Source organism: Eschrichtius robustus, chromosome 16, assembly GCF_028021215.1.
Source record: "Eschrichtius robustus isolate mEscRob2 chromosome 16, mEscRob2.pri, whole genome shotgun sequence".
NCBI lineage: Eukaryota > Metazoa > Chordata > Mammalia > Artiodactyla > Eschrichtiidae > Eschrichtius > Eschrichtius robustus.
The window spans coordinates 46,138,089-46,162,918 of record NC_090839.1 but is presented as its reverse complement, the minus strand read 5'-3'; the positions used below and the strand labels follow the sequence as shown (position 1 = coordinate 46,162,918).

The 24,830-nt window shown below is 52.5% G+C and overlaps 3 protein-coding genes across 3 annotated transcripts; 2 read left to right on the top strand and 1 right to left on the bottom strand.

Moving 5' to 3' along the window:
* Positions 1-715: 715 nt before the first annotated feature.
* On the bottom strand, positions 716-3,310 carry CST11 (cystatin 11). The gene is made up of 3 exons (XM_068524954.1): positions 3,086-3,310; positions 2,405-2,509; positions 716-799 (listed from the first exon to the last, which is right to left on the bottom strand). Exons 1-3 carry the CDS (start codon positions 3,308-3,310, stop codon positions 716-718), a joined length of 414 nt encoding a protein of 137 aa, XP_068381055.1.
* A 9,682-nt stretch (positions 3,311-12,992) lies between these two features.
* On the top strand, positions 12,993-16,278 carry LOC137750587 (probable cystatin-16). The gene is made up of 3 exons (XM_068524959.1): positions 12,993-13,193; positions 14,324-14,434; positions 16,132-16,278. Exons 1-3 carry the CDS (start codon positions 12,993-12,995, stop codon positions 16,276-16,278), a joined length of 459 nt encoding a protein of 152 aa, XP_068381060.1.
* A 4,167-nt stretch (positions 16,279-20,445) lies between these two features.
* Positions 20,446-24,424, top strand: LOC137750562 (probable cystatin-15). Its single transcript, XM_068524933.1, has 3 exons — positions 20,446-20,652; positions 23,226-23,336; positions 24,278-24,424. Exons 1-3 carry the CDS (start codon positions 20,446-20,448, stop codon positions 24,422-24,424), a joined length of 465 nt encoding a protein of 154 aa, XP_068381034.1.
* The last annotated feature ends 406 nt before the right edge of the window (positions 24,425-24,830 follow it).

The following is a 24,830-nucleotide window of genomic DNA, read 5'->3' as shown; positions in this document are numbered from 1 at the left end:
AATAAACGGGGCGTTATACCCACGTCCTCCTCCTCTCACAGGCGCCCACGGTTTCCTTGCCAATTCTGGGAGAGGAATCCCTCTGGGAAGGGACCTGCTCTGGTCCAATGTTGCTGATGCTGGAGGTGTGAGTCTAATTCTGGAGTCTGGTATCAGAAAGTGCACGTGCCTGCAAAAATAAGGCACATCTCCCAACCTAGCTCTTACCAGTAACAAAGGCCCTCCTCTTTTCAATTACTTGCATTATTTCTCTTTGTTTCCCCTGTTTCACACTTTAGGCAAGCAAGATTCATTGGGTCCCTCAGAGATGTCGTCACAGGCATTCTTGCCAGTATCTCTTAGCTGTTCATTTAAGTAATTAGAGCATCTTCCCTCGTTCTCCTTCTCCCTTTTCTCATCTCCTTATTTTAAAATCTAAAGAATCCTACTTGATATAAGGATGAGGTTGAAGGTCTGCTATCCCGCGGGTATAGGCTATAAGGCCAAAAATTATACATGTCACCTCATTTGGACCCCCAAACTGCCCTAGCCCAGAAGACCTTCAGATCATATTATTATGAGTTGAAGAATTTTGGGGAAAAAAGAGTGGAATCATAAACATTCAAAGCATTAAGAGAATAGGCTGACCAACATTTATTTTCTATATTGAGAACTGCTGTTTAATGCAGGGTTCTTTTACACACAGTGACTCTGTGTGGGCTGCACTCTGGGACACCTAGCCATCCGTGCAGTTTTTGGCCAGAACTTTATACTTTTCAAACCAGGGAATAACAAATACTGAGAAGAAGCAATCGATTTTCTGAAAAAGACAAGAAAACAAAATATAAAAAAAGATCAACATGGAAAGAGGAAGGTGTAAGACAAGCAGATGGGGAAAATGACCCTGCCTCACCTGCCTCCAATCCACAGGTGGGTCCATCTTTATTTTGATTTCAATGACTTGAGAGTGTCACTGCTGAAACCACCCCACAAAATGTGCTTCTGCTTGTGGTTAGAATTGGAGACTGGAAATCAAGTGTCCACCCGCCCACATCACCATGGTAACGACGGACTCTTCCTCTTCTTTTCTGCTCAGGTGCTGTTCACATCACACTTACCCTCACTTGGCTCCCTCTCTCTCTCCCTCCACCCACTCTCCCACCTCATCGCTCCTGCTTCCTTTCCCCTTCCTCCCACCCAACCCCTCCCCTCTCCTTCCCTCCTGCTGTCCTTCCTTCCTTCCTTCATCCATCCATCCATCCGTCCTTCCACCCGTCATCACATCCTCTCCTCCCCCTTCCCTGTTCTATTCCAGGATCCCCTTTCTTCTCCACCTCCCTCTTCTCCCACAAGGAAAGATCAATCAACATATTTTGCACATTATTATCATTTCGTAGTGCGATTTTGCTTTCCTGCTCTTCGCTGGAAAGCCAGGGCGGGGACGAGGTGGCGTGGGAGGCGTAAACGTTGACATTTCTCCTAAAGTAGAATTCAGAATATTAACCCCACAATTGAATCTCTCACAGTGATGAGACTCTCTAAGTTTACCTCACTGTTATCGTCAATTAGTCTTTTCATAGATTTCATGATCTTCTCCAGGGAAGAACCAAAAACGTCTAACTTGCTAGATTTTGCAGACTTCTCCATGGAGGGGGGAGCCCGTGGATGGACATGTGTTTATCTTGAGAACACCTAGGCCATTAGAACTAGGGTGACCATGGAATCTATGAACCAAACCAGGACATGTTGTAGGCAAATGGGGATGCTGTTAACAATGACACTAAGAAGCTGGGCACAAATCAGGACTGTTCTAGGCAAGGTGGGTCATGTGATCACCGTCATGTTAGTTCCTTTGGGTAAAGAGCAGAGATTTGCAGGGCCTGTAGGACTTGGGACCTTCAAGGCCCCTGAGCACGTGGGCCCACCTGACGCGTGTGTGTGTGTGATGGTCCACCACTTGCAGTGATGATGGCCCAGCCGGCTTCCCCGATGTGACAACACTGGGTGGGGACGAAGCCACTGTTGGGGAGGTGGGCACGCATCGGGTCACTTGCCTGCAGGCTTGTCCCCTCCCTGACCCACCCCACCACCGGTTGAACTATTTCTGAACGCATTTTCCCACCTCCTCCTCCTCGTCTTTGCTTAAACACTGCTGGATGAAAGAAACAGAGGCTGCAGCCCAGAGACTGTGTCTTACATCAGGCTGAGGTTCAGATATTCAGTGGGTGCACCAACAAGGTCCCCCGGCTGCTAAAATATTATTAAAATCAGCTACTTCCCTCGGGCCCAGAGTGTCCCCCAATTCCCCCGCAGCTCAGCCACCTTGGCTGCTCCCTCTGGACCCCCCAGCTGCTTCATCATTCTTCCAGCGACAAAGGAGCAAAGCACTGAGAAATAAGCTCTTTCTGGGTGACGTGCCCAGTACCTTGTAGAGCTCGCCTTCCTGGAAGGAGCAGTTGTTCACCTCCATCTTGAGGCAGATGGTCCGCCGCATCTCCAGGTTTATGCGATACTCCATGTGGTCGGTCAGCTGTCGGAGGCAAGGACAGGGGAATAAAGGACCTCCTCTCCCTTGTCTGTAGCTTCTGGGGCTGGGGACTCCTAGCGTGGCGCCCCAGGTCGAGGGCCTGCACTGGACAGACCCGTGGCCTCCCCCCACCCCCTGTCTGCCTCCCGTGCCCCTTTCTGCCATCTGAGCAGAATTCCCCAGAAGCCACTCCATGGGCAAAGTCGCCCTCGGGTGACCCACGTGATGCTCACGGTTTGTAAAGGGCGGAGAGCAGCAGCCTAGACCCTGAGGGCCAGCCCGTCTCAGCTGCGGGTCCTGGCGCTGCTGCCCCACGTGGAAACAGCCCCCGACGTGCACACATGTGGTGCGCCTGGCACCCCGGGGACCCCTCACGTGGGGCCACAGGCGGCTCGGGCCCTCAGGCCGGGGTGTGCAGCCCTGGTCCTGGGTATCAGTTAAGCAGCTCCACTTCATCCACTCCAGGGGATTTCTGCTTCTCTTAAAACCTCCACTTTGGACTAAACGAGGCTGAGTTCAGCCTCGGCGTGGCCACCCCGAGCCTGCGGTGCCCTGGCGCGATGGGAGGGGGACACGGACCCTCTTCAGGACCTTGAGGACGCGCACAATCCGGAAGTTGTACGTGTCCTCGCTCTTCTGGTTGAAGTCCTTGGTCACAAAGTCCAGGGTGGTCACCACGACAGGATCTGACACGGGCACCTCGTGGACACTTACGAAGGTTTTCCTCCTCGTTTGGTAGGTGAAGGCCACCAGGGCCCCCATGATGGCCAGCAGCAGCCGGGCGCCCTGCTGGGGTCTGGCCATCGTGGCTCACCCTGCCAAGGCTGCTCCGCCCAGACGGATTTAAGGCAGCCGGGGGCGCCCATGCGTGTCCTCCTCCCTCGTTACCTGCAGCCGAGCCCGCGGGGAGACCAGGGCAGGCTCGCGTCCTCCTCGCAGGCCTCCGCATCTCACATGCACACACACGCCGAGCTCCCCTCTCCCTTGGGGGGGCTGCTCTCCCAGCAGCACAGACCCTCCTCCTGCCCCAGCATCTCTGGGTGGGAGCCAGGCCGGGGGTTTCTGTCCGCTGAGCTTGGCCCAGCCGGGTCGTGGGAGGCCTGAGTGGCAGGCAGGAAGCGATGGGCACCTGGGAGCACTGGATCCCAGGGCGGTGGAGCGAGACGGAGCCCTGAACACCTCGTCCTCCTGTCCCTGTGATCTTCCTCAGACTTTCCTCTGGTCGTCCCCTCCCCGCTCCCCGGGCTGGCTGGGACGCAAGCTCGCCCACAAGCCCAAACCTTGGTATCTTCCTCCTGCTAATATTTCTTAGCCCTGGGAGGTACCTGGGCCTCCCTGGAGAAGCTGATACTCCCCAGAAAACGGAGGGTGTGCCCCGTATGGGAAGCTTGCGGTTGTGGCCACGACGCGGCTCTGTGTTCATGTCCTGCTGTCCCTGTGGATGCACCAGGCATGCTCTCCATCCCTGTGACCCTCTGTGGCACTCGTACAACACACGCACCCTCGGTCCAGTACCAAGGGGCCAGGGTCTTCAGATGCCCAGAGCTTAGAAGGCACTTGGAGCTGCCCTTCTCCATCCTGGAGGTCTGCCTGGAGAGGGAGAGATGGTTTCTGTCATTCTCCCCTGCCCTCTGTCTGCCCTGCCTCCCATCTCACCACCCACGGGTCCTGGACCTTCCTGGTCTGGATGAGGCAAGGAAGGGGAGGGACTGGGAAGGTCCAGCTGCGGGGCTCCCGCCCCGGCGGGATTCTGGAGCTGACTGCCAAGAGGGTCCCTTCCCTGTTCTCCCCCAGCCTCCGCAGCAGTGACCTCTCCTCTCTTGGCACCTGGTTAGTGTCCTGTGGCTGTGGTGACAGGTGACCACCAACGGTGGCTTAAGACGACACACACTTATTATCTCACAGTTCTGGAGATTGGAGGTCCTAAAATTACGGTGTGCGCGGGGCTGCACTGCTTCCAGAGGCGTTAGGGAAGAACATTTTCTTTGCCTCTTCCAGCTTCCAGAGGCATTGCTCAGCCTGGGCCCCCTTCCTCCATCCTCCCAAACAAAAATATCAACATTCCCCGTAGGATGTAAATAAGATATAGTCTCATAACACAATTTTCAAATGTCCCGGATACAATCCAAGATTACTCAGCATATGAAGAACCAAGAAAATTTCTCTCTGTTAAAGAATTCCCTTAGCCCTTCTTTTATAGCAGGTCTGCTGGCAATGAAATACTTTAACCTTTCCTCATCTGATAACATCTTTATACCACTATTATATTTTCCCTAAATATAGAATTCAGGTTTGGCCGTTCTTGTCTTTCAGAATTCAGAATCATGTTCTACTTCCTTCTAGCCTCTGTGTTCCTGGTGAGAAATCTGCAGTCATTCAAATCTTTGTTCTTCTGTAAATTATGTCTTTTCTCTAATGGCTCTCAGGTTTTTTCCTTTGTCTTTAGTTTTCAGTAGTTTGAGTATGATGTGCTCTGATGTGGATTTCTTGGAATTTACTTGTTTCGGGGTTCTCCGAGCTTCTTAAATCTGTGTTTTCGACAAATTTGGGAAAGTCTCAGCCACTATCTCTTCCCTTTCTTCTCCTTCTTCTCCTTCCTCCTTCTCTCCTCCCCCTCCCCCCTTCCCTTCCTCCTCCTCCTCCTCCTTCTTCTTCTTCTAGCACAACACTTTCTCCTCTCCCTCTGGGAGTCAAATGAAATGAAAAACTTTTTGATATTGTCCCATAGGCTGCGGAAGCTCTATTCATGCTTTTTAATGTTTTCTTCCTCTTTAGTGTTCATAGTGGATAATTTCTATTGATCTATCTTCAAGTTCACAGGCCCTTTTCTCTGACATCTTCAGTCTGCTCTTGAGCTCATCCAATGAGATTTTTATTTTGGTTTTTGTATTTTTGCAGGATATCAGTAAAATATCCATTTGGTTTTTATGGATATCTTCTATATCTTACTAATAGTTCCTACTCTTCCAATCTTTGAAGAGTGTTTACCCTTACTAGGAACCTTTTGATAACAGCTGCTTTAAAGTCTTTGTCAGATATTTCCAACATCTGAGTTATCTCAGCATCAGCGTCTGTTGATTGTTTTCTCCTGGGAGAGCTGAGATTTTCTTGATTCTTCATATGCTAAGTAATCTTGGGTTGTATCCTGGGTGTTTTGAAAACTGTGTTATGAGACTCTGTATCTTATTTATGTTCTTTGGGGAATGTTGGTATTTTTGTTTCAGCAAGTGATTCACCCAGCTGCATTCAGGGTGCAAATTCTGATCAGCCTTCTGGGGGTTGTGATTGCAGTGTCAGGTCAGCTCTGCGTCAACCCTCTGCAGGGCTGTTTGGGTCTGTGCATGTGTGTCTTCCAGGGGCTGGGCTGGCTGGGTGGTTGTCTGTCCCTTCCTTCAGTTCACATCTTTCGTGTGCCATTAAGGTTATACCCACACTTGTGCTGTTCAGGGTTCACTTTCCTGAGCTCCCATGATCCCTCTGGTCCTTTCTGGTTCCCCGGATCTTCCTCACGTTGCTCAGCTTTGCAGGCCCACATCTACACCCAATTCTGGGGCCACAGAGTAGGAGGACAGAGATGGGAAAAAGCAGTGGAGGTTTGCCCCACCGTCTTAGAACCACAGCTGCTCTGATCAAAGAGGGAGGCTCCCCCCTCCCCCAATGTTTATGTGGCTGCAGTATCTGCCGTCCCTGTTCTGCTGTCAGTACTGCTGCCATGGATCGCCCAGGGGCTGGGGCGGGAGAGGACTAAGGAGAGAAAAGACAGGACTTCTCCCACTGTCCCTGTGCTTGCGAGCTCCCCATCCTGCTCCTAGAGGGCTTCTCCCAGAGCTGTCTGTCAGCTCAGCCCCAGCTACATACATGGGGATGGGCACGCCTGCTCCACCCCCGGTAATAATGGGGCGTCAGGAGGTATGTGCCAGCCCTCCCCAGAACACTTCCAGAAAGCCCCCATTCTCCCCATTCTCCCCTCACAGGGGGTGGAGCAAGGACACGAGGCTGGGCCAGCACAGCCCTCCTGCCCCAGGGCATTGCCAGGAGAGGGACAGGATCACCCCCCAGGGGACAGAGCAGCAGAGAGCCCCGACGTGCCTCCCAGCAGAACCGGGCCTCCTACCACGTGCCCTGTGCTTTGCCTGAGGCATCTCTGGCCGTGGGCATGTGTGCCCATGGGTGGGGACAGGCCAAAGCGGCAGGCGGTGGGAGCAGCCTCTATACAAGACAGACAGGAGCTGGAGACTTGATAGCCCCCTCAGGTGGGCCCCTTCGAGGCACACACTCCGTGTTGCCTCCCAGGAGCCCTAGAGGAACGGAGCCAGTGTCACCTGCTCGCCAGCATCCCCGCACCGGCTTCCCTCCGCCGCTCTCACTGTGCGCCCTGAGCGCCACCAGCACCGTGGGACCTCCACCTGCCTGAGGAAGGCGGGCCTGAAGCTCTGCTTAGGGCCCCCTCTGATGGCCTCAAACGCTCCCATGGAGCTCTGCTCCCGTCCCCGTGGAGGTGGCGCTGGTCTGTATTTAAGTCACCTCCAGCTGCAACAACGTGTGATTCTGTGTCAGAAGCAGCAAGGCGTGTTCCCGTTGCTGGATCAGGAGCGGTGGTCCCAGCACTGCCCGGGCACACCCCCCATTGCAGTTGGTATCCCCCGGTGCGGGGACAGCCCCATCCTGCTGGGCTTGCCTCCCCTCTTCTGACCCATATCCACATACTGAGGGGATCACTGTGTCTCAGTCCTGCTGTGTTTTCAAAAATAGGTTTCATTTTTAAAAGAATCTCAAACTTAGGGAAATGCTGTAATTATAATGCAAAGAAGTGTTTCCCTTGAAACATCGGAGAGGAAGCTGCCAACGTGTTGCCTATCACCCCCAGCATGTTAGTGAGTGAGGCCCACACACAGGTGGGTCCTCTTCTCCAACTGCAGTGCAACCAAGGGATCCCCCTGCTGGTCCTCAGACCCGTCTGGTGTCAGGGGACATGCATACCCCCTGCCTCAGCCAGTGACCGAGCACCAGAACATGGAAGCACCTTTCCTGCCAAGAGCTCCTATAGAGAAGGATGCGTTGATCGTCTTCCATCTGGGACGATCAGTCTTTCATTGACTTCACGACCTTGATGCTTTTGAAGGGTCATTATTTTGTAGAGTTTCCCTAAATTTTTGTTTCCCTAATGTGGACAGGAGCCCGGCACCATGGCTCGTGCTCTATCAGGGCAGAGGGTGATCCGTGTATCTCTCCTGTCTGTGCCCACAGGTCTCCGTGAGTGCACCCCCTCACCCCCCACTCCCTGACATCACCCAAGACCCCCTCCGGCCCCGCTGACCCGAGAAACGGCAACTCTGTTCTTCCAGTGGGTGCTTGGCCAGCTGTCCTGGTCTCTCCAGATTTCTGAACTAGCAACAATCGGACCCGCTGAGAGATAAGGAGTAGGCATGTCCTGTAGTTGCATGTTTAGTCACAGTTCTATCATCCCAAGGGTAAGGTCGGAGGCATGGGATGAGGCAGGAGAGCAGAGGCCTGCTGGCCTTGGTTTGCTCCTTGGGCTTTTGAACAGCCTTAGTCAACGTCTCTGCTTTTCCAGCCCCCATGTTCCTTTTCAGCAAGGTTCCCTACGATGCTCACAATGGTATTTTGCCAGATGCTGGGGAGAAATGTCACTGGAGAAAAGGCATGTTCTTTGCTGCAACTGGGGGAACAAAACCTGGGGTTCAGAACCTGCCAAGAAGGGCTATGGTAAATATCCCAGGATTTCAGTTGACACCATGAAGGGCTGCATTCTATGAGTGAAAGTCAACTGGGAGTAGATCATTCTCAGAAGCCTCACTTTGAATCTTCAAAGAACTGAAATCAAATAGGTAACAACCTAGAATTCTATAGCTAGCAAAAATAGTCTTCAAAAATGAAGGCAAAATAAAAACATTTCAGACAACAAAAGAAGAAAGAAATCTCAGAAATGTCAAAAGATTGACATGGTTCAGAGTATGTTCTCTGTTCACAGTAGACAACTGCAATAAAAACTTAATGTGAAAACCTCTAGCTGCCCATAAATGTAGCAGTAGCATTCTAAATAATCCAAGGATCAAAGAAGAAATCGTATAGGAAATAAGAAAATACTTTGAATTGAAAGATAGTGAACATACGACATAGCAAAACTTCTGAGATGCAACCAAAGCAGAGCTTAGAGGAAAATTTATAGTCTTAAATTCATATATTAGCAATGCTAAAAGGACACAGAGAGGAGAGAGGAGAGAGACTTGGCTGAACCGCTAGAACAAGGGGCTCCCATAGAAATAGAATTGTTTAGTGAGAAGACAGCTTTTTCCAAAAACTAAAAGATGTATCAATAATATCCAACCCCCCCCCCCAAATCCTTAAGAGAGTTCTTTAGGGGGAGGGGAAATGATCCCTCTGGAAGAAAAGTTATGTTGAGGAAATGATGCCCAGCAGAAGGGTAGGTATGTTGCTAAGTCCAAGTGAATAGTGAATGTGTAAGGCAACAATCATATTGTCCTATGGACTTTCAAATATGACAACAATAACACACAAGGCAGAAGTGAGGTTAAGAGCAATAGTGTTCCTGCCATCCTTGAAATGGTAAAGGTACTCATTTACAGTAGATTCAATTAAGTCAGTGGTGCTCATTACAATCGCTTGAGTTACCACTGAGAGAAGAGAAATAAGGGCAAATAAAGCCATTGAGAGGAAGAAATGGAACAATGAAAAGACCATGAATAATCCAAGAGAACACAAGAAAGGAGAAAAGAAGGAACAGAGACAACTGATATGAAGAGAAAACACACAGTAATATGGTAGATTTGAACCTGAATATACTGATAACAATCAGTAATAGGAGTCATCGCAAACGGGATAAATCCCCCAAATAAAAGAATGTTAGACTGATTTAAAAACCTACATGCTGTTTACAAAGACACATCTTAATTATTAAGGTACCATCTTCGAGTAAAAAGATGGATAAAGATACATAATGGAAACGCTAATGAGAACATTGCTGATGTGGCTACTCTGATGTCAGACAAAGCTGATGCTAGAGCAACAGCATCACTGGGAGGCAGAGGTGTGATTGATGAGGATAATATGGCCTAACAGTTCTGTTTGTACAAGCACTTAATGACAGAGTCTCAAATATATACAGCGAGAATTATGAGAAAAGAAGACCAGACAAATCCACAATCATAATCACAGTGAGAGATTTTAATGCATCTCTCAGAAACGGACAGAACAACAGACCAAAACCCAAACCCAAACCAAAGAAAACTCAATAAAACAAAACAAAGTAAAGAGAATCAATATGTGGAAGGTTTGGTCACATGGGCGACCTGAGATACGTCAATACCTAACTCTGCACCTGAAAAATGCAGAACATACAGTCTTTTCAAGAACATGTGGGGACTTCCCTGGTGGTCCAGTGGCTAAGACTTTGCCTTCCAATGCGGGGAGTGTGGGTTCAATCCCTGGTAGGGGAGCTAAGATCCCATGTGCCTTGCCCCCAAAAAAACAAAACCTAAAACAGAAGCGGTATTGTAACAAATACACTGAAGACTTTAAAAATGGTCTACATCATTTCTGTCTGAATTAAAAAAAAAAAAAAATCCCACAAGGACTCAGAGGCAAAGAATATACAAATCAATTTTCACTGCAAAGTAAAGGAGCTGTTACAGTGGAGGATTACTGGACTGAATGTCAATATTATGACATAGTATGAGTGTGTTTCATGTTTGGTAATTGCAATCATTGTTGCTTTTGTTGTGGTCATCCATGTACAATGCTTGGTGTCAGTCTATTTATCTCTTGTAAAAATAAAATACAGTGTGTGTGTGTGAAAAAAAAAAAAAACAAAAAAAAAAAACCATGAAACAAAAAAAAAAAACAAAAAAAACTGCCATCTCAAGCATCACCCATCAAGGTTCAGAGTTTCAGCAGCTTTGATCCTCTAGAAACAGGGCCACATTATGAATTCTGGTAGCCTGAAGCCTTCAGGAGCCCCTCCTCCATAAAAAAACATTAAAAATTATCTTCGAAGACTGTGTTGTTATAAAGGTAAGTATAATCCAGTCTGGATTGTATTCATTTTAAAATTCTTATTTTAAAATATATTAAAACATTTTCATGGGTCCCTGAAGTCTGATAGGCTCTGGGCACTGTGCCTTTAGAATTTAATGGAGAAATTAGTCGTTCTTTGAAGGCCTGGGTAAAGTTGAGGAGAAAGCCTTCATGAAGTCTTTTATTTCTGGGAAGCCATATTACTTTTTGCTTTTATTGTTCCTTTTATCAGGAAAACAACATAGTTATAAAGAAAATTTTGAGAAAACAATCGACTCATAATCTCATAGTCTAACACAACCCTTCATTTGTAATTCACTTCCTTATCCAGATGGAAAGCTATTTTATACGGCTGACTGTTGTGTTTATGCAGTTCTGTATTCTGCGTATTCGGTTTCATATTATTTTATTGAAAACATTTTCCATGTTTCTACAATAGTCTTCCTAACCATCAATTTGACTTATGGTGATTGACTTACTTTTTCCCTCTGTTGGTTTCCCAACCTTTTCAGACTAGGATTTCTTTGTCTGTTTTATTGCTTCCTTTTTGTCCTTTCATGGATTTAGTCTGGGCCATCTGATTATTCTGTATATCCTCCCCTGCCTCCCTCCGCCCCAGGTAGTCTGATTCATGGCTTCATCTATGGGCTTTATTGGGCTGAGGAGAACGGGCTTTGCAGGTGGTTCTTCCCAGTGGCAATTAGTGTTCAATGATCTGTGTACATGACCTGCTCAAGCCCTTTCACACTGCATAGTTTGCGTTTGAGAGCCAGCCAGGCCATGGGGCATGGTCTTGTTAAATTCTACACTTTAGTAAAGGGATCAGAGTGTCAGAGCCTGAAGGTAACTCAGAGATGATTCTGTCCAACTTCATTATCTTACAGATAAGGAAACTGAGGTTCAAAGAGGTCAACAGACTTGATCACGGTTCTGGAACCAGGGAGCAGGGATTTGAAACTTCATTCCTTGACCTCAACGTTTCATGCTCTTTCTTCAATAGCATCCATTCTAAATTTGTTGAAGAGGAACTTTATTTTACACTGCTGTACCATTAGAATGGGAATTTACACTGTGGAATTAAATTTACAATAATTTTGTTGCCAAATTTATCTGAATATTGTCTAATGGGAAGAAAAAAGAAAAACTTCATAACATAATTTTCAGTTAGGTCCATATTTTGAAATTACCTGGACTATTATAGGAGAAATGTTTAAGTGATTCATGTTCCATTGAATGGTACCTTCACCTGTTTTGTTTCTGTTCCCTTGTCTCTAAGGTCTGTTGATTCACTTGTTACTACCAACCAACAGTCACATCAACTGAGCTTACCCTTTCAGAGATAAAGAGCAGATCAGTCTTTGTCCCAAAATAGCCAGGGCAACATTGGTACTAGCAACCTGCAGAGAACAAAAGCATACATTAGTAAGATGAGTGAATTTATCCATTTTGGCCATGAATATCATTACCTATAGTAGAAAGATAAACTTCACTTTCACTCTCATCTCAAAAAATATTGGAAAGAAATAGCTCTAAAAATATTGTCTTGCAGGTAGGGAAACTAACTATAAAGACTTTTTGTTTGAAGATCTCCTTTCAATTATTTTTCCTTTTCTTCTAATCTCTCTTTTGCATGTGTGGGGGGCAGGGCGGGGAGAGAGAGGGAGAGAGAGACATCTCACTAAGGTTCATTGTTCAGTCATTTTCTCTCAGATTGCATTTGGCCTTCATCTACTCAAATAAACTTGAATTCCACCTTGAAAAAAAAAAAAAATGGTCTACATCAAAAAAAAAAAAAGAACCTGTGGAATATTGGCCATAAAACAAATCTCAACAAATTTCAGAGAAGAGACATAATAGTATATTCTCTGACTGTAGTGGACTTGAGCTGGAAGTCGATAAGAGAAAAGACAATTAGGAAGTCAACTATGGTTAGTAATTCCTGTCAGGACAGTGATGAGGACAACTCCTCCTAGACACCTCCACTGCTGGCTGCACACCCCGTACTCCCCTGTGCCCGGCTGGTGGTGTTGGCTCCAGCCAAGGTCATAGGCAGGCTTGGCTTCCTGGAGCTCCCAGGAAATCACAGGACTCTGGCAGTCCCTGCCTGCACAGTCCCCAGGGCAAGCAGGGGGCATGCAGGGCCCTGCGGAGTGGGACCCTGTCAGGATGAAGCCCTGAAAACAAGGGGGACAGAGCCAGCTCCGTGCGTGTCCCTGCGTCCAGGCTTTCTGTGATGAGGCGGGGATGTAACCCCCTGCTCTGCCTCTTTAGTGCCGGCAGGAGGGACAGACAGGGGATGCAGAGGAGGAGCTGGGCACAGGCGTCTTCAAAGCGGGAGGCCAGAGCGCAGGGCTGCGTGGGCTGTGGGCTGCGGAGGGCCACCCCCCCCCCCGCCCCCCATCACCTGCCTTTTGTGCTAACTCTGGACAGCATGTTCCCAAAGGCAGCTCTGCTTCTGGGGCTCACTGTCGTGGGCATTCACGTCCGGACCATTCAAAAGGAATTTGTAGACATTAGTAAGGACCACGATTATTTTGCGGTGTCTGTGGAGTTCGCCGTGGCTTGGTTCAACAGTGGCCATGAGGAGGGGCACGCCTACAAGCTGCTGGAGGTCAGGCGAGCCCAGCAAAAGGTGAGTGGCAGTCGTGGGCCCAGGCTGCCGGATGGCCAGCCCCGAGCCGGCCCAGGTCAGTGAGGCTGTGATGTGAGGGTCCCCCGCTGCACACACTCCTGATGGGACAGGAGGCTGGCCCCCTCCCTGCACAGACGGCCCTGGCTTCCCTCATGGGCCCTCATTTCCTGACCGGCTGGCCCTCCTCTGGGCTGCGTCGCAGCCCTGGACCTGTGGAGGCTGAGGGCCCCTCGAGCATCACTGCGGACTCAGCTGCCACCCCTGCCCTGCCCTAAGCCTGTCCTCGCCCAGGGTCCAGCGGCAGTGCAAGGGGCTGGGCATGTGTGTCTCTGTGTGTCTGTGTGTCTATGTGTGTGTGTGTGTGTGTGTGTGTGTGTGTGTGTTTGGCTGGTGGCATCAGCTGCAGGCATTCCTGAGCCCCTAAGGAAGCCAGCTTCCTAGACAATTCCAGGTCAGGGCCGTGCCCCTCCCTATGGAAGTTTCTGGTTACATTCCTCTCCGTGTTGGAGTTCTTCCGAGTTTCCACGACCTCTCTGTAGGGGATGAAATCCTGTCTTGTGTTAACTTCTTAGAGAAGCTGATGAACACACAGAGCAGCACCCGGTTCACAAACATCCACCTGATGAAGGTTTACAAGGTGAGCCCTTTGGTGCCGCAGCTGCCCCAGGAGAGACAGAGCACCCAGCCCCCAGCCCCCTGTCCTGGTCTGGATGCTGCCCCCGAGGGACAGGGCAGCTCTGAGGGCGGCTCAATGGAGAAGCGCCCCGTCCGCCTCCCTAGAAGGAGCCGTGCGATGCCCTCCGTGTGTCTGGCTGATGCGATTGAGAGCTGGGTCTCGTGTCAGGTGTGCTGTGCGTGTGCTCTCAGCGCTGGGGCCCTACCTCCTGTGACCACCCCCCTCCCCACCGCCATGTACTCGTGACGCGGCCCCTGGGTAGCAGCCATCGGGAGGGCGGCAGGGAAGAGTCCAGGGCTGCTGGAGCTGCACTCAGGGACATCTTTTTGTTGGTTATGTGCTTGCAGAGAAATTGCACATGGTTTGTGTGTCCTATTCATGTGCCTATTGTAGATTTTTGCCCACTTTTCTACTGGATTCTCTGCCTTTCTGTTTTCTAATTTCTCCTTGAGAGAACTGGACGATGATATATTTAATGGACCTGGAGCTGGGCCGCACAATTTGTAAAAAATACGATGGAGACATTGACAACTGCCCCTTGCAAGAAGGCCCGGAAGAGAAAAAGGTTTGAGAGTAAAATCAACCCAAAGCATCACAAATCTGAGAAGGAAAAATCATATTAAGGAGGGTGTATTAGGAAAACACATAGTTCCCGTGCATCTCCTTTATTCCCCACACCGAACACCTCTCTCCTGACCCTTCTGGTCACCAAATGTGTGGGGATTTTCCCCCCACTAAACAATTCTCGGGGACACCAGTTACCTACCTGGAGGTGGCATCAAGTCTCACAGGTTAAGGGCTCAGGCCCACGAGACACCCCGACCCATTCAGATGCCAGTCGCAGGGAGTAGGTCCCCAGGCTGCCCACAACTTCTGTCCAATTGACCACAAATCGGAGGTTCCCATCTCCCCCTCTTCAGGGTTGATTAATTTGCTAGAGTGTCTCACAGAACTCAGGGAAATACTTACGTTTCCCATCTTATTAAAGGATATGGTAAAGGATACAGATGAACAGCCAGATGCAGAGATACACAAGGTGAGATGGGGGAGGGTTCTGAGCACAGGAGCTTCTGAGGATCGATGTGTATATCACCCCTCCCCCCAATATGTGGATGTGCTCACCCACATGGTTGCTCTGAACCCCACACCATCAGGATTCTAGGGAGGCTTCCTCACGTAGGCAAGACTGTCCCGAGCCCCATCTTTGGTCATCATTGGTCTTTCTGCTGACCAGCCCCCAGCCAGGAGCCCACCCAGAGTCACCTCAATAGAACAAAACATGCTCCTGGTGTTCTTATCACTTAGAAATTTACAAGGGATCCAGGTGTTCTGTGCCAGGGATACAGGCAGAGACCAACATAAACATTTCCTTTATCTCACAGCATGCCGAAGGGAGGGTGTTTAGCGAAGTCCTCAGGGATGACCGTGGGGCAGAATGACAGGTCCTGGCCCCTCCCCGCCAGGTCCCAGGGCTCCCCCTGTACAGAGATGCTCCCAGCACAGCAGCAAGCTGGGCCCTGTGCTCACAGCCCGGCTGGCCCACCAGAGAGCCCCACAGACCCCCATGGGCCCTTCCCTCTTGGATGGAGCCTCCCCGGGTCCCAGCCTCCAGCTTCCTGAGAACTCGGGTCCAGGAAGACGCTGTTCTCCCTGTGGGCCTCTCCTTCCTTTGCTCCGATTCTTCTGGACGGGAGGACAGTTTAGTTTGCTGGTCGCCCCACCCCTCCCTCTGGTCTCCTGGGCGGCAAGGAGGAGTCCTGGTCAGTCAGACCTCTTGTCATCACCCTATGAACTGACATCTGGTCTGTTGGACTGATACCTTGGGGATGGGCCTCAGTCAGGGCGATGCCCTCAGTGGGGCTGGGGTCTCCCCGGACACCAGCCTTGGGGCAGCCTCTCCTTGGGGTGGCTTTGCAGCTGCAGCTGATGGCTGGGTGGGCACCAGCTGGACCATCTCCTGGGCAGTCTGCTGGCTCCCCCAAGAGCTCACGGGGCAGAGACCCTTCAGGCAGCGTCACGTGCCCTGGGTGGAGGGGACCCTGAAGGGCAGGTGATGGCCCCACCAGGCACCCTCTCAGGAGCCCCTGCCTTGATGCTGGAGACTTGAGCTCTGGAGCCCAGCCCCAGGCCACTGTTTGTTTCAGCTTTTCTTTCCTCTTTAGTTTTTAATGCACCTTGAGCTCCTGGTAAGTCCGTCCTGCTAAGCGCTCTCATTGTTACATTGTTCTGACTTTATGTCTTACATAAAATTACTTTTTTCAGGTGAGCTGCACTTTCATTGTGGACTCACGGCCATGGTTTACCCAGTTCACCCTCCTGAACAGCACCTGCCAGCAGAAATGGGGGGAGGAGTTCCCGGCTCCCACAGCAGCTCCTTTTCTCCTGAAGAATGAGGGTCTGGAGTCCTAGGTCTGCATGGCACCAGAGCAATTAAAGGCATCTCAGAGCACATTCTGGGTCCCTGTCAGTTTTGCATTCTCCCTGTTGGTTTATTTCCATGGATGTTGCTGCCAGTGACAAGCGATGGAGAATTTACCATTGTTGTTCTCACCTTGGCTGTGGCTGCAGGGTGCTGAGTCAATCAAACTCCTCAGCTCATGGGAGGGTGCCCTTCCTGGTTCTTGCAGGGTCCTCATGATTGGTGTGTGTACTCATTCATTCATTCATATATTCTCCATTTGTCCATCATCTGTCCATCCATGCATCCATCCATCCTTCCATCATCCATGCATCCATCCATGTATCCAGGCATCCATCCATCTTTCCATCATCCATTCATCCATACATCAATCCATTTATCCCTCCTTTCATCCATCCATCCATCCATCCAAACATGCATCCATCCATCCATCCATCATCCATGCATCCATTCTTCCATTCTTTTGTTCCTTCATTCTCCAATCTCTCCAGGCCCCCATCCATTCCACTCAAAAGGAATCCAGACGGTTTTGCCAGGCGACAGCCACCTGTGTCCCTTCTGTGTCCATTTCTGAGGCCAGATTCACAGTGAGTGGCCCTTCTGCGGTGGTGGTGTTGGGTTGATGCCCAGGCACAGGGGTGGGAGGTGGGTGACAAAGATGACAGAAGGCTCTGTCCTCTGTGGATCCCCATCAGGGCATCTGCCCTGGAGCTGCCTGACTGATGAGAAATCTTCTCAGGGCCTCTGGGGTCAACTCAGAAGATGGCAGCTCCAGTCACCCCCTCCCCTCCTGCTCCCTGACCCCTGTGTTCCCCCATCGGCACCCAGCCTGGCCTCCATGGCCCTCAACACTGATCACTAGCCCTGGGACAGGCCCTGAGGTGACAGAGACCCCCATGAGCACCCCTCTCTTCCCAGGTCCTGGTGGGGGCAGCCCTGGAGGGGCCGAGGGATGGGGGCCTGGGACCCTAAGTGGGACAGAGAGGCCATGGGACGCTGTCTGGAGGAGGACTTCAGAGGGAGGGGCTGAGGGGTCTTCCCTATGCCTTTTGAGTTCGGGGATCTGATTTACGTGTCCCCTGGTTGGCAGGCTGTCCCTTTCCTGACTGACCTATTGCCATGATGTGGCCATAAGCACTGGTGAAACAGGTCTCCCCCTCCCTGCCCCCCAGCTCCGGGCAGCTCCATGAGCACAGCTGGCCTGAGCCAGCTTTGGTCCTTTAGTACCCGTGATTGGGATTTCTAACATCTCCCCACACTTTGATAAGGGCAAGTACAAACTGATAAGGGTGGCTGTGTGGTCAGCCAAGCTTCCTTTGAGGGCACTTGGGCTCAGAGTGGTGGAGCCATTGTTCCTGGGCCCTGTGCCGGCCAAGGCCAGACAGAACCCCCTGAACAATAGTGGCCACCTTCACCTCAACTCCCGTTTCCCATCGGAAGGCCTGTGTCCTGCTCTTTTCAATTCTTCTGTGGTCTGACCTCAGGTGCGCTTTAACTACACCGGGGGGCTTTGCACGTGTCCCCCAGCATTCAGACCCAGTCATGGGGTGATTTGAAACCCACCACGAGCCTCCCGTGGGGCACCAGGGTATGAATGCAGGTGCCAGAGGCTGACTGCAGCCTCCGTCTGCTGGCTGTAGCTCTAAACACATACAGGATTGGAAACGTGGTCTTTGGGGAACTGACTGTCACAGCTTCCCTTGGTTAAGGAAGTTACAACAGGTCTCTCAGGGGGGCCACCTCTTCTCCTGGTCTCTGGAGAAGTAAAGTCACACGTGAAAGGACCAGGGGGAGAACAATCAGATGTCTGGCGCCGGGGGGAGAGTGAAAGCACCCTCTCAATAACTGACAGAGCCCACCAGGTGAAAATCAGATGATATTTACAAAAACATAAGAATTCATTTAACAAATTTGATTTTGATTACTGTGGAGAGTTTAACTAAGCTACTCCATGGGGCGTCCAGTTTGTATGGTCAGGTGGCTTGTGGGGACCTTACACTGACACCAACCCCTCATATGAGCAGGTGCCCGAGAGAGCAAATAAAAGGCTTTGTGTGACTTCCCCCAAAGGCTCCCCTGCCCCCCAGGGCCCGCCCCTGTCCCGCCCTTAGATAAGACCCCTGCGGAGCTTTTCAGAACCTGCTTTCTTGGCTTGAGTTGACCAGTCTGGCATTACCCGGGAGCCCAAGGCCTCGGGTGAGGGCACGTGCCTCTTGGTCTCTGTCTGCTTCCGGCTGTGACCACCCCCAGCCCACACCACGTGGAAACTGCCGGTACCTCCTCCAGGGCCTGTGAGCAGTAAACGTCTCTGTTTCACTTTCTCTGTGGTCTCTGCTGAGCCACGGCTCACCACCAAGCGCCCTGGGCTGCACCTCAGTGTTGATTTGACAAATTAATAACAACTACGTAGAACATTCACCAGCAGCTGCAGAACATGTATTCTTTTTGAGCTGATAGAACACTTATCCAAATTCAGCACATTCTGATCCAAATTTCAGTGGATTTCGAAGAACCTACATCATATAGAATGAGTTCTCCAGGCACAGTGAAGTTTAGGTTGAAATTAAGGAGGAAAGTGAAAATTCAGCAACACACCCCTAGGTAACATGCGGGCTGGAGAAGCCCTCTCGTTTCAGGCTGGGGTATATGTTTAAAGTAAACGATGAGAACCTTTATGATGAAACATACTCGAGAAGCTGCTGACGTCTGGGTCCAAGGAATGTGAGATCTGGACATCGCAGGCGCCCGCGGTTGGACAGGGCTATGGCCGGTGATCTGTCCCTCCCTCAGTGGGAGGAAACTATCACAAGGAAGCAGAAGGAACGGGAAAGAAAAGAGAGCCTGTTGGAGACAATCGAGGAATCCAACAGCCGACCCTTCGCAACGTCTCATGAGGCTGCTCCTCCAGCAGGAGGTATCTAGACGTGGAGAAGGTGGGAAGGAGAACGGGGCCTCCTGACAGATCCTGCAGATCTCGGAAGACTACAGATGTTACAGTCACCGCTGCCGGGGGTGGGGAACCAGCATGGGGGCCGCAGCTTCTCTGCGGAGGAAACGATCAGGCCCGCACACACCTCGGAGCAGCTTGCTGCATCCTCATCGGGATTGCCCTGACGGGACCCTGCCGTGTCTCTTAGACCCCAGGCTGACAGCCGTCCACTGAGGCGTGACCGTGAGGGTGGTGACGAGGGTGTCCCCACTGTGTCTATACTCCCCTCTCTTCCTGGGTCAGCCCCAGTCCTGTCCTACAACCTGTCCCCACGGCGATGGCCCAGACCCCGCATCCTTTCTGGGATCATCATTAACATACAGGAGTCCGTCTCCCTCCTCACCTCCACAGGCAGCACATCCCACTTTCCCGGCCTGCTTGCTCCCACGACCTGGTGTGCATCCCAGGCAGGGCACATCAGTAACACGGTTCCCGTGAGAAGAGCCTGACACGGCCACACGGCAGAGGCCACAGCGCCACAGATGGCAGATCTGCGTGAGAATGCACATTGGCTGGGGTAAGGCAGGGCCTGACCTTCCCCAGCCCTGGAAAGCCTCCTGCCCATGGCTACTACTCACATCCATTCCAGCAGAGCCCCTGCCTTGGCTGGCTTACCCCTTGTCCCCTGCACACTGCCAAGCACGGCCAGGCTTCCTGTCATGTAGGTCAGCAGGTGCCAGCGGGGGTTGGGAGGATGGTGCCCCAGCCCCCCGTGCTGCCCCTCACTGGACCTTCCCGTTCTGCCCTGAGGTCATCGGCTGCAGCCAAGGTCAGAGATAGATCTGGTTTTCTCCTCGGCTCCCGGGACTCAGGACCCACCAGCATTCCTAAGTGCCCATGACTCTGCCTGCCCAGGGAGGCACTGCCATGAGCGCAAAGCCCAGTGGGCTTGAGACCCTCACCCAGGCCCTACCGAGGCTGGGCTGGGGATGCCCTGGAGAAAAGGGGGAACGGCGCCTGCATGTCCTTGGGCCCAAGGCTTACGTGATGAGGGGTGGAAATTGGGACACGCCCTCGCCACCGCCTCCCGTCGGGTGATGATGGGAGGGACAGAGAGGAGGAGCCGGGCAGAGGGCCTGGCCAGTAGCACAGGGCTGTGCAGGGCAGGGCGGCGCTGGCTGGGGAGCTGAGGAGGGCGGCCCACCGAGTACTGCTGGCCTCCAGGTCGATGCCGAACAGCATGTTCCTGAAGCTGTCTCTGCTCCTGGGGCTTCTTGCTCTGGGGCCTCATGTCTGCAGCTGGAAGTTTGAGGACATCAGTAAGAGTACGCCAAACTTCCGCTTGTGTGTGGAGTTTGCTGTGTTTCACTTCAACGAACACGAGCCAGATGAGTACGCTTACAAGCTGCTTTGGGTGGGGCGGAGCCAGCGCAAGGTGAGGGGGATGGGAGTGGGGGATGGGGATGGGGGATGGGTGTGGGGGTGGGAGTGGGGGATGGGTGTGGGGATGGGAGTGGGGGATGGGAGTGGGGGGTGGGGGTGGGAGTGGGGGGTGGGGACCGGAGGGTGAGGCAGTCTCCCTGTCTGCGGCTCCACCTTCTCCCTGAAGCCGGGACCGCGGTCGGGGGAAGGGGCAGTCTGTGGTCTGCAGGAAAAGGTAAGGGATGTTTCATTTGGTCAAGGATGTTTAAAAATACAAGGTACCAGAATAGAAGGGCTCCAAGTTTCTGATGTGTTAGCTTTGCGCTTGGAACAGGGAGAGAAGGAGAGGGAGGCAGAGGGCAGGTGAGGAGGGAGACGGAGGGGAGGCAGCGCCCCAACATCAAAGCCCAGGCAGGACAGGCAGCGCAGAGTGGAGCCGATCGCAGGCCTCAGCTGCCAGGATCACTGCCTGGATGCTGGGCTGAGGCCCCTCGTGAAGTGAGCCGGCCTTGGCCACGTGGCTGCCGTGGGTCAGGCCTGGCGGGAGGCAGCGGAGGCAGACAGGGCGCGATCTCGTGGGGCTGTTACGCTGGTGGTGAGAAGCACGCAGGCCCCAAGTTCTCGGGTGAGATAGTGGAAGACCTGGACAAAAGTGGTCAGTGTAGGGCCCCAGGGCTGAGGGGAGGGGTGGCCAGGGGGGTGGGGAAACGCTCTTCATGACGGGCACTCCTGGAAGGACCCGGCCACGTGCAGGTTTGGGGACAAGAAGGGCAGGCAGCCCCGGAGAGGGCCCTGGACCAGGCTGAGCCGCGAGTTCCCGGCAGGGCCAGCCTGAGGGCTATGGGCCCGTGTCTCAGGAAAGGAGGTTCAGAGAGACGGGTGTGCAGGGTGGGCGTGTGCCAGGTCTGGGCCAGGTTGTTATACTCGGAGGAGCGGGGACTCACGGGAGGCGGTCGCTCAGCTTTGTCCAGCATCTCTCTGGACCCCGTGGGGGCAGTGGGCTCCACAGCTTGGGGGCAAGTTGAGACCAGGGTGCAGGAGCTGGGCCCTGGACGCCAGGAGGCAGAGGAAGAGCTGGCTTCTGAGTCAGCTTGGAGGTTGACGTGGCGTGTAGGGGGGCGGGGGTCAGGCACAGACCCCAGGTCTTTGTCCTGAGCAGGTGGGCAGACAGCAGAGTGCAGGGCGGGGGAGACAGGAAGATGGCCGGGCCGAGTCCATCACAGTCAGTGTTCCCGAGGCAGCTCTGGGAAAGAAGGCTGTGGGTTACAGAGCATCAGGGTGGGGAAGAGGGGGGACCCGATGGGAGTGTGGGTGTCCTTAGCACCTGGCTGTGCAGCGCTTTCCCACCAATGCTCATACCTCCCCCGCCCCGGATACTTTGTCTGGATTAGTTTTTGTCCAACAGTCCTGAGCCCAGACCCATTCTTGGCCCCGGATGGCCAGCCCCAAGCCAGCCCAGGACAGCGAGGCTCTGATGTGAAGGTCACCCGCTGCACACACTCCTGATGGGACTGGAGGCTGGCCCCCTCCCTGCACAGATGGCCCTGGCTTCCCTCAAGGGCCCTCATTTCCTGACCGGCTGGCCCTCCTCTGGGCTGCGTCGCAGCCCTGGACCTGTGGAGGCTGAGGGCCCCTCGAACATCACTGCGGACTCAGCTGCCACCCCTGCCCTGCCCTAAGCCTGTCCTCGCCCAGAGTCCGGTGGCAGTGCAAGGGGCTGGGCATGTGTGTCTGTGTGTCTGTGTGTGTGTGTGTGTGTGTGTGTGTGTGTGGCTGGCGGCATCAGCTGCAGGCATTCCAGAGCCCCTAAGGAAGCCAGCTTTCTAGACAATTCCAGGTCAGGGCCGTGCCCCTCCCTATGGAAGTTTCTGGTTACATTCCTCTCCGTGTTGGAGTTCTTCCGAGTTTCCACGACCTCTCTGTAGGGGATGAAATCCTGTCTTGTGTTAACTTCTTAGAGAAGCTGATGAACACACAGAGCAGCACCCGGTTCACAAACATCCACCTGATGAAGGTTTACAAGGTAAACCCTTTGGTGCCGCAGCTGCCCCAGGAGAGACAGAGCACCCAGCCCCCAGCCCCCTGTCCTGGTCTGGATGCTGCCCCCGAGGGACAGGGCAGCTCTGAGGGCGGCTCAATGGAGAAGCGCCCCGTCCGCCTCCCTAGAAGGAGCCGTGCGATGCCCTCCGTGTGTCTGGCTGATGCGATTGAGAGCTGGGTCTCGTGTCAGGTGTGCTGTGCGTGTGCTCTCAGCGCCGGGGCCCTACCTCCCGTGACCACCCCCCTCCCCACCGCCATGTACTCGTGACGCGGCTTCTGGGTAGCAGCCATCAGGAGGGCGGCAGGGAAGAGTCCAGGCTGGAGCTGCGCTCAGGGACATCTTTTTGTAGGAAGAGTAGAGAATTAAAATGGAAAAGTAAAATAATACATAAATTAAAAATAAGAAAAATGCACCTAGGTTTGTCCCAATTTATACACATGTGCACATTCATACCCATTTGCCCATTTTCTACTTTGTTCTCTGTGTTTCTCTCATTACTGCAAAGTAAGTATTTCACAGAAGTTTCTACAATCTCTCCTTGACAGAAGTATAGGTGGATATATTTAATGGACCTGGAGCTGGGCCGCACAATTTGTAAAAAACACGACGAAGACATTGACAACTGCCCCTTGCAAGAAGGCCCGGAACAGAAAAAGGTTTGAGGATAAAATCAACCAAAAGCATCACAAATCTTCAGAGAATGAAAAATAATGTCAAGAAGGGTCTATGAGAGGAGGCTTGGAAGTTGTCAGGGATGACCGTGGGGCAGAATGACAGGTCCTGGCCCCTCCCCGCCAGGTCCCAGGGCTCCCCCTGTACAGAGATGCTCCCAGCACAGCAGCAAGCTGGGCCCTGTGCTCACAGCCCGGCTGGCCCACCAGAGAGCCCCACAGACCCCCATGGGCCCTTCCCTCTTGGATGGAGCCTCCCCGGGTCCCAGCCTCCAGCTTCCTGAGAACTCGGGTCCAGGAAGACGCTGTTCTCCCTGTGGGCCTCTCCTTCCTTTGCTCCGATTCTTCTGGACGGGAGGACAGTTTAGTTTGCTGGTCGCCCCACCCCTCCCTCTGGTCTCCTGGGCGGCAAGGAGGAGTCCTGGTCAGTCAGACCTCTTGTCATCACCCTATGAACTGACATCTGGTCTGTTGGACTGATACCTTGGGGATGGGCCTCAGTCAGGGCGATGCCCTCAGTGGGGCTGGGGTCTCCCCGGACACCAGCCTTGGGGCAGCCTCTCCTTGGGGTGGCTTTGCAGCTGCAGCTGATGGCTGGGTGGGCACCAGCTGGACCATCTCCTGGGCAGTCTGCTGGCTCCCCCAAGAGCTCACGGGGCAGAGACCCTTCAGGCAGCGTCACGTGCCCTGGGTGGAGGGGACCCTGAAGGGCAGGTGATGGCCCCACCAGGCACCCTCTCAGGAGCCCCTGCCTTGATGCTGGAGACTTGAGCTCTGGAGCCCAGCCCCAGGCCACTGTTTGTTTCAGCTTTTCTTTCCTCTTTAGTTCTTAATGCACCTTGAGCTCCTGGTAAGTCCTTCCTGCTAAGTGCTCTCATTGTTACATTGTTCTGACTTTATGTCTTACATAAAACTACTTTTTTCAGGTGAGCTGCACTTTCATTGTGGACTCACGGCCATGGTTTACCCAGTTCACCCTCCTGAACAGCACCTGCCAGCAGAAATGGGGGGAGGAGTTCCCGGCTCCCACAGCAGCTCCTTTTCTCCTGAAGAATGAGGGTCTGGAGTCCTAGGTCTGCATGGCACCAGAGCAATTAAAGGCATCTCAGAGCACATTCTGGGTCCCTGTCAGTTTTGCATTCTCCCTGTTAGTTTATTTCCATGGATGTTGCTGCCAGTGACAAGCGATGGAGAATTTACCATTGTTGTTCTCACCTTGGCTGTGGCTGCAGGGTGCTGAGTCAATCAAACTCCTCAGCTCATGGGAGGGTGCCCTTCCTGGGTCTTGCAGGGTCCTCATGATTGGTGTGTGTACTCATTCATTCACTCATTCATATATTCTTCATTTGTCCATCATCTGTCCACCCATGCATCCATCCATGCATCCATCCATCCATCCATCTTTCCATCATCCATGCATCCATACATCCGTCCATTTATCCCTCCTTTCATCCACCCATCCATCCATCCATCCATCCT

Excerpts from the sequence above, each read along its gene's own strand:
- LOC137750562 (XM_068524933.1), top strand. The coding sequence starts at position 20,446 with ATGCCGAACAGCATGTTCCTGAAGCTGTCTCTGCTCCTGGGGCTTCTT. Across the intron at positions 20,653-23,225 it reads TGGGGCGGAGCCAGCGCAAG|AAGTATAGGTGGATATATTT; the intron begins GTGAGGGGGATG and ends TCTCCTTGACAG. Across the intron at positions 23,337-24,277 it reads AAGGCCCGGAACAGAAAAAG|GTGAGCTGCACTTTCATTGT; the intron begins GTTTGAGGATAA and ends TACTTTTTTCAG.
- CST11 (XM_068524954.1), bottom strand. The coding sequence starts at position 3,310 with ATGGCCAGACCCCAGCAGGGCGCCCGGCTGCTGCTGGCCATCATGGGG. Across the intron at positions 2,510-3,085 it reads TCCTCAAGGTCCTGAAGAGG|CTGACCGACCACATGGAGTA; the intron begins GTCCGTGTCCCC and ends TGCCTCCGACAG. Across the intron at positions 800-2,404 it reads AGGAAGGCGAGCTCTACAAG|AAAATCGATTGCTTCTTCTC; the intron begins GTACTGGGCACG and ends TGTCTTTTTCAG.
- LOC137750587 (XM_068524959.1), top strand. The coding sequence starts at position 12,993 with ATGTTCCCAAAGGCAGCTCTGCTTCTGGGGCTCACTGTCGTGGGCATT. Across the intron at positions 13,194-14,323 it reads TCAGGCGAGCCCAGCAAAAG|AACTGGACGATGATATATTT; the intron begins GTGAGTGGCAGT and ends TCTCCTTGAGAG. Across the intron at positions 14,435-16,131 it reads AAGGCCCGGAAGAGAAAAAG|GTGAGCTGCACTTTCATTGT; the intron begins GTTTGAGAGTAA and ends TACTTTTTTCAG.